The 12,722-nt window shown below is 44.7% G+C and overlaps 1 protein-coding gene across 1 annotated transcript in view; it reads left to right on the top strand.

The window, feature by feature from the left end:
- Positions 1 to 12,722, top strand: part of CPZ (carboxypeptidase Z) — a 353,734-nt gene that overhangs the window by 201,935 nt on the left and 139,077 nt on the right. The window contains exon 3 of the mRNA XM_078678537.1: positions 7,446 to 7,820. Coding sequence (XP_078534663.1) covers positions 7,446 to 7,820 — 375 coding nt within the window. The remainder of the gene's footprint in view (positions 1 to 7,445; positions 7,821 to 12,722) is intronic.

Here is a 12,722-nt window from a genome sequence, read left to right on the forward strand (position 1 = left end):
AAATAAATTACTAAAAATAAAATATTTATCAATTAATCAATTAAAATTAATTACCAATTATATTTTAATTAATTACAAATTCATAATTAATTAACAAATAATTCTAAATAAATACCAATAAATAAAATAACATATTTATTTAATTATAATTAAATTACTTCCCACCCTATTCCCCTATAAACCCACAACCCGCTACAGAAAATAAACTACTAAAAATAAAATATTTATCAATTAATCAATTACAATTAATTTCCAAATATATTTTAATTATTACCAACTAATAATTAATTAACACTTGATTCTAAATAAATAACACTAAATAAAATAACATATTTAATTAATTATAATTAAATTACTTCCCACCCTATTCCCCTATAAACCCACAACCCGCTACAGAATTATATTACACAAAAATTAAACATTAATATTAACTTACCTTAAATTCGATATTTTTGTTGTCTATATTCTGTCTAGTCGATATTATGTCCATTCTATATTTTTGATTCGATATTATTGCTATTCTATTCGATATTATATTTTTCTAGTCAATATTTTTGTAGTCTATATTATGTCTAGTCGATATTATGTCTATTCTATATTTTTTACTCGATATTATGTCTATTCGAAATTAAAAACTCGATATTTTGACTATTTACCCTGCCTGAGGGTGCAGACCCTGGGCTGGAGGATCAGTGGCAGTCTAGCACTGTCCTGAGGAGAGGAAGAGTGGAGAATGGCTACTATGTACCAGGGGTTACTACCCCCCACTCTGTGAATAGGCAAGGACCGGTGGCACCTGGGTGGCCTAGGGCCTAGTCCGGGCCGCGGACAGCTTGGGAGTACCAGTGGGGTAGCCCAGTTGCCCCAGACAGCTTTTTCAGAAGGAATCACATGGGTTCACCGTGGCGTAGAACAGGAGGGTGTCCCTGCAGTTGCGGGCCTGCGTCTGTGTTCTATCGCCCACAGCAGGGAAGCCCATCACAGTGGTGATTGGTGTGCCCTGCGTTTTGACTGGAAGGGTAGATTGTTGGACTTGGCCCTTTTGGCAGGTTCACCCCTAAACTTTTTGCTTTTGAATGTGACTTGATGTTGATTGTTTTTGGCTTCTGCGCACTTCGTGTTCTCTAAAATCGCACCCACGCTCTGTCCCTTTGTCACCCAACTCTTCAATAAATCGCTAGTCACTGCTATTTTCCCTGAGGCCTGGAAGCACTCCTCCGTGACCCCCCTTTTGAAGAAGGCAGGATCCGACATTTCAAAGCCAGAGAACTACAGACCTATCTCCCAGCTCCCTTATCTCTCCAAAGCCTTGGAGAAGTTGGTCAACATACAACTGACCAGGTATCTGGAAAACAACTCTCTTCTGGATCCCTCCCAAACCGGCTTTAGAGCTAACAATAGCACCGAAGCAACGTTGCTGGCAGTGTCGGACAGTATCAGATCCTCCACAGATCAAGGGGGATCGGTGGCACTGATACTGCTTGACCTGTCAGCGGCATTTGACACGGTATCCCACAACTGCCTGCTGAACACACTCCTAAGTAAAGGAGTTCAATCAACAGCATTGAACTGGATCCAATCTTTTCTAAGCAATCGCACCCAGGCAGTGCATATGGGCCAGTTCCACTCAAAACCCAACCCCATCGGCTGTGGAGTCCCTCAGGGGGCTTCACTGAGCCCCACTCTTTTCAATGTCTATATTTCATCTCTTGCCGACATTGGAAGGAAGTGGGGCATTGGCATCTGCTCGTATGCCGATGACACACAGCTGATGGTGGCCATGGACGAAGGACCTGAGACAACAAAAAAAAAGCTACATGATTGTCTCTCCGAGATGGCCCAATGGATGCACAACCACTGCTTAAAATTAAACGCTGGCAAATCAGAGATTCTCCTGTTTGGGGGAGCCAAACGGGTATGGGATGCCACATGGTGGCCACCCTCACTGGGATTGGCCCCTACCCCAAAACAACATGCACGAAACCTGGGAATCATCATGGACGACGCCTTGTCCATGAAGGATCACGTCCGCTCCCTCTGGGGCAAGGGTTTTGCCATATTAAAACTCCTCGCAAAGATATTTCCTTGGATACCTCTGGACTGCAGAAGGTCAGTCACACAGGCCCTATTGGTCAGCCGCCTGGACTATGGCAACGCGCTATTCGAAGGGATGAATGAACAACTTTTCTCCCGCCCACAGGTCCTGCAAAATCAGGCGGCCAAACTGGTCTGCAATAAAGGCAAACGAGACTCAGCATCGGAATGCCTAAAGAAACTCCACTGGCTCCCGATGCATCAGAGGGCTGCCTTTAAACTTCTTAGCCATGCGCACAGACCTCTACACAAAACTGGCCCTACAATTCTTCAAGGGAAGATCGATTTCTATATTCCCAACAGGAATCTACGGTCGAGTCAATTAGCTCTGGCCAAACCTAAACGAATCTATAAAGTCAGAACAGGGGGCCGCGCCTTTTCCTACCTAGCAGCTAAGAGGTGGAACGACCTACCTAACGATCTAAGACACACCACAAACTACCTTCAGTTTCGAAAAAAACTGAAAACACACCTCTTCCCTAAAACATAAACCTTCTGCACAGGCCTTCAGGAGTCCCTTTGGTTCATAGCGCCGTGATATCCCCCGGGATGAGTGTTGCGCTTTATAAATAAACAAATAAAAAAAAAATAACACTGTGTCCCAGTGTAAAGTGCGTCCGCACTCTGAGTGCATGTTGTGAGATTGGCCTGCCCTCCCATAGGAATGCCTGGGGATTGTATGTGTCCTTGGTAGTTCCAGAAGTGTGGGGAGTGCAGGGGCGAGTTTGGTATGTGCGAACTCGTGAAATTAAATGCTGCACGATGGTGTGCGCAGATTTAATGTGTCTGGTGTGGAAGTGCCACTTCTAGAAGTTGGCATATCTGTGTAGTAAATGTGAATTGACTGTCTGGCTTTTGTTTGGCTGGAGCTGGCTGGTGTGCCTGGCTCCAGGAGTCAGGATGGGTCTGCCCCGTTAGTGAATGGAGAGATCTGCATGTTGATGGGAGGGAGGAGTGCAATAGGTGTCGCAAGCCTGTCCTGTGAATGGGGAGAGGGGCTGAGCACAACAAAGTGCTCTAGAACAAGCTGCGTCTGGATTTCCCCCTACTCTGCACCCTCCAGATAAAGGAAAAATGTGGATAAAAAGGGTCTGTGACCCCAAGCAAGTTGTTCTCTGGATCCTAACTTGAGGGGGGCCTGCTGCTGCTGCTGGGCGCCAGGAGGTACCGCCACTGGGGACTCCCTCCCTGCCTGGAGGGCCCTGTGAGCTGGTCCCTGGGCCCAGCCTCTGCCCCCCTGCCTTCATTCCAAGACTTCGCCTGGACTTTGGGGACTTGGTGCTAAAGCGCCTGGGGAGCGCTTTATTTCTACTTTCCGGGGAGCCCTTTTTTCCCTTTTCTAGGAGCCCTGTATTTCTGGCCCCCCTGAAGAAGTGGAGCGTGTGGGTGTTTCGCAGCGCGGAGCTGCATTTTCTCCAGAGGGAATCCCGGGCGAAGGGATTCCCCCCCTCATCTTACGCCTCGTGGGTGCCCACCCTGCTTATTTGTGGAATTGTGGTGCGCAGGTGCCCACAGTGCATCTTGGCGTGCCATTTTTTAACTCACGCGGGTGCCTACCCCGTTTATAGGAGCTTTTAGCGGGCACCACCCCGCTTGCTTAATTGTTGTTAGTGCGCGGGTGCCCACCCCGCTACTTTGCCTGGATTTTGGAATTTCAACTTAAACATGTGCCTACCCCGTATTTATTACCTAAGTAAACACCGCTGCTGGCCCGGGAGCCCAAGGAGCACCGCGCCGGCTCCCGGCTGATGTCAGAGGGGAGCCGCGCTGCGATTGGTGCTCGCACCGGGAGTTGCCCGGCAACGGAAGAAGCCAAAGCCGGAAGCCAACGGGAGCCCACCCCGCACTCTGGTGCGGGAGAGAGAGGTGAGGAAGCACCTCTACGTGTGGCGGAGGACGGGAGCCCACCCCGCCTCCTCAAGAGACTGCCCGGAGCCTCACCGGCTCCATCGAAGTCCCGGAAGAGGGACCAGGCGAAGGTAGAGCCCCACGTGGAAAGGCGGAGCCAGGCGGGAGCCTGCCCCACTCTGGCAAGTGGACCAAAGACACCAGAGACGTCCCTGCTTAAGGAGGGGGCTCCCCGTGGAACAAAGAAGAGCCCCATGTGCAGCTTCCGGCGGTGCCGCGTCAGACAGCCTCGGTAAGTGAGGCAGGGCTGGTGGGGGCGCGGCGAGACCGAGTGTTGTGCCTGATCGAGGCACCAGTCGAATTGCCCCTCAGAGCAGCCCCGTCTTGCAGGGGGCCGCTCCAACTTTGTGGTGGCATAGCTGCACTTAGAGCCCACGAGGCTCCATCGTGTTTTGGTGGTATTTGGCGATAGAGCTGCCGCTCCCACGTTGTTCAGCATTGTTGTCAGTAGAGCCCCCAAGGTTCCCATGGTCATTTTAGCATTTCTTGGTTGTTCAGAGCCCATGAGGCTCCAGCGTGGTATGGGGCATATTTGTTTTAGAGTCCACGTGGCTTCAACGAGTGCTTGGGGGCATTTTGCTGACTGAGGAGCCCCAGAGGAGAGCCAGGAGGCACGCTGGTACCAGGCTTAATTTCCCCAGCTGCCCTGCACTTAGTGGGCAGCTGCAACGTTTAGGTGGTGCCCTGTGCATTGCTGCATTTGCAGCTTGTAGCCCGAACATTCTGGACTAAGGGCATTTGAGCCCCCCAATATAGGCCAGTTGGCCTGGGGTCAGTACCTACTGTGATGCTGCAGAGGGCAACTGGTGATTTGTGGTTAAGTTGATCGTTACCTGATGCCAAATGTGATTTATGCATAATATGCAATGCCTTTATGGCTGTGATACCTCTAACTGTGATTTCATGATAAGGAGGTTGTTTTGCCTAGTATAGGTTATATTAGTGAGTTTATGTTTCTCTGCGTGATATATGCCTAAGGTGGTTAGGATTGCGTAGTTTGTACCTACCTGTTACCAGTGGTTACTGGTTGTGTTCTGCAAGTATTATTTTGTGCTACAGTTATTCTATGTTCTGTAAGTGCAATTTCTACTAAGTGCTATTCCTACTAAGTGCTCTTTTTGACGGTGGCCCATGTGGCCCTGTCCTGTGTATATAATCCCCTGTAAATACTGCCCAGTGCCAGTTGGCACAGTGTAATTGTGTGATTATGATCTAATGTGTTTATGGTAATACAAAGGCTATTTTTATATATAACCTTGTGTGGAGTTCCTTTTTGTGGTGTGCCTAGTGTGTTGCTGCTGTGAGTGTGTGTTGCGCAAACGTTTTACACATTGCCTCTGGGATAAGCCTGACTGCTCGTGCCAAGCTACCAAGGGGGTGAGCAGGGGTTATCTTGGCGTGTAACTCCCTTGCCCTGACTAGAGTGGTGGTTTCTGCATGGCTTTGGCGCAAGCCTTAGCCAACCAGAGATCCCAATTCTAACACACACCTAACACCTAAATAATAAAAATCAAGAAACCATTCAAATATCTACTAATTTAAAGATACGAGTTGCTGAAAACATTTAGAGGCTTAAAGACCATAAAGTTGTCTTTGATAGATTGATAGACTAACCACGTTCCCTACAAAGCTCACAGAATTTAGACTCCAGATTCTGAAACCCCATAGCAGACTTAGGGCCTGATTACGACTTTAGCGGTGCCAAAGCCGTGCATAGTCGTGTCTGGCAAGCTTTTCTTTTGCCATTCCCATGGCAGTGCCCTGAAAATGGACACCGCAATGAGAATGCAAAAGAAGTTCCAGCATGGCATGGACTGTGAAGTCCATGCCGTGCTGGATCTTGGGGTGCATGCACACAGGGCGAACATGTTGTGACTACCTGATTGCATCCACATGGCAGGTGGGACCCACTTTGTTTAACCACCGCCAGCTTTTTCATGGCAGGCTCACCGTCATGAAAAGGACAGTGGTGGGTAAACTCGAAATATGCTCGGCAGACCGCAGCGGTTCATATTGGATACCCATGTTCGCTGCACCTCCAGCCCAGCAGTGGATGGTTCTAATGGCCGCCTTGGAACAAGGGGGTGGCAGGAACCTTAATAATTATTAACATTTTGGGTGCAAAAAGTAAGGTGCTTATTTTAACAACTGTCAAACTAGGTAATAATTTAAACAACTATCTACAGCTGCACCTATGCCTTTTGCATAAAAGTCAGTGTACACCATTGGCAAACACACGGTTTAGTGCAACAAGTTGTGTTATTTCATCATGGGGTCCCCACCTTACTCTAGCAAGGTTTTCAGAATGCAATTTAATGACTAATTTCAGTAACGGGGATGGTAGGTTCATCTTGAATATACCGGTCCGTTAAGCATTGTGCGGTACTGTATTACTATATCAAAAGCAGATTTGAGATCTACAAATCGTACAAAGATGACAGGCCTTTTCAATAAAACATATTTCCAAAGTAAATCGACATACTCGATCAATCTTGGTAAGAAGATATTACATAGAACTCAGTGCACCACAATTTCAGTTTCAGCTAAACCATTGTTCAGCTAACCATTTGGAAGGTAACCATACACTAACAGCACCATAATTTAACGAGTCAAATTGTGACCCTTTTTTTTATATATATTAGTACAGTTTCTGCTTTAAGCCAATACTCCGTAATCCTATAGTGCTACTTCCCTGTTTCAGGCAGAAATGTTAAATAAATGAAAACCTGCATAGCGCTGACGCAGAGGTGCATCTGCCCTGTGGAATTCAGGAATGATGGTGAGCCTCTGCCTACGAAAATTGGAAGAGTAAATATATCCTGCGGTTATTAACGCAAATATTTTACATGTGCCATGTTGCATGTGGGTCTTCATTTTCTTTTTTCCTGCATACTTAATCTCCAAGTTCTGAACTGATTTTCATTAAAATATTTTCTTGTATTGCCACATCGGTTCTCGCTGTTATTTCACGTGCTGCCTTACCCCAGTGCTTTGTTCTGCCAACGAGCTTGCACAACCTTTTACATTAGTATTTCCGCCCCATAAAAACATGTTTACATGTGCTAGACTTGCATGATAGTAACCTCGGTAATTAAGATGAACTAAAACAAACATTTCCGAGTTAGAACATATCCGCTAGTACTGCACAGGCCGCATCGAAATTGCATATGACAGTTGTACACTCCTTTGTGCTTTAACGCCGTCATTTAAATCTTGCTTTTTATAATGGATAGCTAAAAAGGTTTACTGTTAAAAAAAGCAACTTTCTGAGTTGCATGAATGCAAAAAGGTCATAAATGAAGAAAAGTCAAATTCTGTAAATGGGCTCACCATATTGTAATTTTGGTCGTATTAAAATTGTGCATACTTTACTGTAAAGTTGTCTTGTATATTAATTCGTATTTGCCAATATCACCCACCGTCTGTCTGTTTCCTTCCTAAAGCGACCTGCCTGGACCTCTCCCTGGGGTACTGCGAGGACCTCCCCTACACCAAGACCGCGCTGCCCAACCTCCTAAACCAGAAGACGAGAGAAGAGATTGAGTTCAGCTCCGAATACATTTTGCTCAGCGTCATCGACACTCTGCTCGGAGGGGAATGCAACCCCGACATCAGGCTGGTGGGCTGCTCCATCCTGGCTCCTCGCTGTGAGAAAGGCAAAGTCGTGAAGCCCTGCAGACGCGTGTGCGAAGCTTTGAGAAAAAGCTGCCTTCCTGCCTTCGACGCCATTGACATGGCATGGCCTTACTTCCTAGACTGTGACCGCTTCTTTGTTGGGGAAGAAGAAGGCTGCAGCAACCCTCTGGAAAAGCTCAGAGGTAAGTTAGGCTAGCAAGAGGTTGCTCTGGCCTGCATCCTGGGGTCAAATATCCTCGCGTCGCCAAGAGGCCCAAGACAGTTAGGGGCACATGCATCAAGCGATTTTGGAGTCGCAAACGGTGCGAATCGCAAAATTCGGCCGTTTGCGATTCCAAAATCACTTTTTGGGAAGCATTAAACAATTTTTTAGAAATCGCAATTTTTTACGATTTCTAAATATGCGATTGCATTTAAGGAATCGCATTTTTGCGATTCCTTAAATGCAATGCATGAATGTTTTAAAAAATGCGAATTCGCAAATAGGAGGAGCAAATTAACACGAGGTTGACCCTCGTGTTAATTTGCGAAATCCTTCAAAAATGCTCAAAAAAGCATTTTTGAAAGTGTCATGTTACACAAACACATGTCCTTAGGACATGTGTATGTGAAACTTGCATTTAAAAAAACATTTCAAGGGTGCAGGGGGGGGTCCTTTGGACCCCCCTCAGCACACTTGAAATGCATTAACAAATTGCGATTCGCAAAACCCTTCTCTCTAAATGTATGTATGATTCGGCAGGACCACGAGTCCTTCTAGTGAAATCAAGTACGTTCCATGCATTTTTTTTACTCGCTCCAGCCTCTGTTCCCTGGGGTGGCCTCCACCAAGGCCCTCGGTCTAGCCATATCCCCTCCCCTTCAGGATGGCAAGCCCAAGGGGGATTTATGGAGAAAGAACTTCTTGACAGTTTGTTGGTTGGGATATGTTAGTGCATAGCGCAAAATCTCCCATACAACTCCCAACAAATGTCAAAAAGTCCAGACCCTAGATATTGTTGGGCATATGTACAAGGAAATGGCACAGTGCTGCGGTAAATTTTGCTCTGAATGCACTTATTAAAATTGTGTAGCAACCTTTTCACAAGCGCCTGTAAAGTAAAACAATTTTCCATTGAAAAATTGGAAACAGAAATCTAGATGCTTTGTATTGTTTCTATTTATCAGAATTAAATAATTCATAGATAATCACAGTAATCAGTGGCTGTCAACATTATTCAAACATACATTCAGAAAACCCTAATCAGTGCTTCCAGTTCTGCCTAACCTGCACCAATTTTCCTTGAGCCAATGACCTCAAAGCGAAGTGGATTCTCTTCAGCACTCGCTATTCAATTCCCCGGGGATTCCAGATAACACATAACAATTTATTAACGAGTGGGTTAGAACATAAATCAATATATCAGCAAGAAAAACAATCTAAAACATTTCATAATTTTCAAAGCAATAAAACATTTGCAATTGCGATTAGCAGCAAAAAGTTTCACAATTAGCAGCAATAACTTTTTAGCAGCATCCGACATACTTACCTATCTACCCAACTTTAACTAGTCCTTAACCATACTTTAACTAGTCCTAACCATCTCTTAACTAGTCCCTAACCATCCTCTGCTACCAGAAAATTACTGATAGAGCGCGCAGTTCACCCAACCAACAACATTTTCCATACACGTATCGGGCCCATAAAATTCAATTTATCTTATACATTAATCCGGTGACCTTACACTCTACCAACAGTAACCCAGTTACTTCCTATATATTTTCTGTTGTACCCAACATACCAATCCACCGTTACGGGTACCTAATGACCACGATGAATCAGGGAGCTAGCTGTGAAGAAAAGGCAAACAACACAAATACCAACTTTATATTCTCTTATAATTTCATAAAGACCACAGACTACGGGGAAGTTTTAAAACCTTTATCTAGATTTCAGATTCAGATAGCATGAGATTTATTACACATAGGCAATCAATAACCAAGATAATGAAGAGCACATATCCGTAAAGGAAATAAATCAAGCTAACCATTTGTGAACAAGAAATATACTAGTCAGTAAGTTCAGAGTTTAGACTTAAATGAAGTGACTAAATTACGGGAAATTTAAGGACACACTAGAAAGTTGCTATGGGAAAAATACCCCTGATATACAGGTAGGGAGAAGAACTTTAGTTTTATATTGCGAGACTCTGGAATACTATACACCTATAGGGAAGGAAAAAATGGAACACGCTATAATTCTAAAAACATCAATTCAGCTAGAAAAGAGAAAATTTATAAACCCCTCTAATTTTCATAAACAAGTCTGGAGAAATGTGCTTTAAAGGAAGGGTAACATAGGAACATGCTAGGAGACAGCAATAACGTATGAGCTTTCATTCAGTAGCTTTGTGAAAAGCATGGAAAATCAAATATGCGCAAAGGTATGTCTTTATTAAAGCAAAAGACAGAAAAATAGAAGGTGCAGTATAGAGTTTTCAGCACTATATTTACCTAGAATGGTGTGAAGACCAATCCTGGCCACAGGTCAGTTAAGAACAGGAGGGACCCCAAAGGAAACCCGTCATCAGTAGGACAGCAGGTGCAGAATGGACACCCCAGGACAGGACAGGAAACCCAGATTAGGATCAGGACAGGACCACCAAGGCACGACCAGCACCCGCAGTTTGGAAGAAACGCCTGCGCTCCACCCTCTCTGCAGCTATCGGCCAGAACCCCGATTGGGTTATCGATTTCCCCAGCAAAGTGCTCCGCCAGCACTTAAGGTTTAAAACCTCTAGAGTCTATGGAAAGTTCGAACAGAGTGCTCCGCAGCCCTCTGTAACAAGTCACCTATTGAGTGCGTTGGGTCAGTGACAGGTCAGCTATTCGGACAAGTCGGACAATTTCTCTAGCTAAACCTAGGCTAGTTATACTGTTTTCGGGTCAGTGTACCACCCCCCAAATGTTGCAAGTGTCAGAATCCCCAATTTGGATTGATCCCCAAGTAGGATAGGTCAACACACCAATCACATTTGATTTCTACAAGCCGGTATTAACATTTCTGGGACCGCCTATTGATTTTGGGGTTCCCATGACATGCTCTCCAGAGTACAATGGAAATTAATACATTTGTTGCTTTTGCAGAACATTTCAGCTTCTTCTGCTAGGTCGCAGGTCACTTTCTCAGGAGCCTCCTGGCAGGGACCTCTGGTTGGCATGGATTCAATGCCACCGGCAGAAGACTGTCATGCGCAGTAAGAATGCTTCAACATGGATTCACGAGTGTCACGCAGACCCTCAAGAACACGGTACATGAAAAGTAAGCGAAAACAAATTAAAACACAGAAATAAATGAATACATTGTATACCATGAATTGCTATTCTATACCCCTTACTTAATATAAACTATTTGCATTAAGGTTACTGCAAATAAACTACAACACGAAAACATTAGCGCAAGCTTCACCATGTGAGGACACACAACGGCCATCTTAATTGCATTTGCGCAAGCGCAAAGGTTCCCACCACAACTGCAAGTACGTCACGTCACGTGAGTGTGACTAACGCATGCACAGAAAGAAAACCTGCCAAGCAGCGGCCATTTTAGGGACAAGCGTTATTGAGTTAATACACACATAGGCAAGCGTCTCTAGGGCATTCCCAATGTAAAAATTAAAGGGAAATTAGTAAGACAAAACAGGTTGGATTACTTTGTTAACGTAACTTGAGGTTCATGAATTCAAGCAAGGCACGTAACGTGCGAATCCTTGCGCGCTCTATCAATAGTGTGACATAGGGGCTCAGTGCTCAACAGGTGCACAATATATACACGGTGGTTGAGGTTTTTATATACAGGTGAGAGATAGGCCAGATGATGCATTAACACCAATGACTTTTTTCACTAGTAGTGTCCTTTTGTTATGTGTAGAGTCTTGGTTGGTCTGGGCTGTGAGTAATCGTCGACGTTTCAACCCTATTTGTGCCCCAGTCGGTGGTCACGCAGGGTCTTCATAAGGACAGTGTGTCGGGAAGGGAACGGTGACAACCCTAGAGGGTCCAGTTATTGACAATGTTCATTAATTTAGCTGGTGTTTCTCCAGGTGTATTCTTCATGATTGAAGATGTGATGATGTTGTTTTTGTTACATTTGTTTTTCTGGGAATGGAATAGGTATATTTAAACAACGGGCTGTGGATGTGACAGATTTAGGTGTAGCTATGGGGAGTCGCCAGTCACAAAGCACTGGCGTGAAGGTTTACCCCTGCCACGTGTCCAGGAAGTCTGCTGCTTCTTTAAAAGAATTGAGACCACCCGACAGGGGAGTGGCTGTACCTGAAAATTACGGTTCATCATTTACAAGAGTGTAAATCCCCTTTTTTGTCTATTTACCTGGTTGCAAGTAGGTGCCTTAGGGTGCACCTCCTCACAGGTAAGAACGATTACTGGTCCTGAAGAATGCTGAACCGATTTTTGGTTCGATAGCTGAAACATGTCGACCTTCTTTCCAGGACATTAAGTTCAAATTTACACGACCTTTTGTATGTCCGACCTTTCACTTGGTTTTAATTGGGCTAGCACTACCCCTTATATTAAAAAAGTCTTTTGTTGGGGTAGTAGTCATGACTCATTTTAATTAGCACTACATTTTCAGTACTATTCACGTACTAACTAACAGGAACCCGATGAAGATGACTGGCTACCTGCCGAGTGCGGGTGCCTGAGGGTTCTTTTTTCTTCAATGAATATGTTTTGCAGTATATCTACACAACCTTTTGGCGTCGTTATTCACTTCTGCGTGATGGTGGTGGTCTAATGATTACTTTGACCTCTCCTCTGATTTATTCTTTATTAAGGTACTCTTATGTTGTTTTGTAAGTGTAATGGAATAGGTATGTCAGGTGTTCTACAGAGATGAATTCTTGTTCCTCTGAAGGAGTGGGGATGAGGAATTAAAGAGGAGCAGATGTAGATCAGCTAGAGTAATGAGTAAATGAGGATGACATACATAGCCAAGTTAAATATAATACAATGGCTCCATCTCCCAGGTTACTGAATGCTGTTTGATGTGCTAGAAAATGTTGTCAACTTGATCTAAGATTGTT

The sequence above is a fragment of the Lissotriton helveticus genome, chromosome 2_2, assembly GCF_964261635.1.
Source record: "Lissotriton helveticus chromosome 2_2, aLisHel1.1, whole genome shotgun sequence".
In the NCBI taxonomy this organism is placed as follows: domain Eukaryota; kingdom Metazoa; phylum Chordata; class Amphibia; order Caudata; family Salamandridae; genus Lissotriton; species Lissotriton helveticus.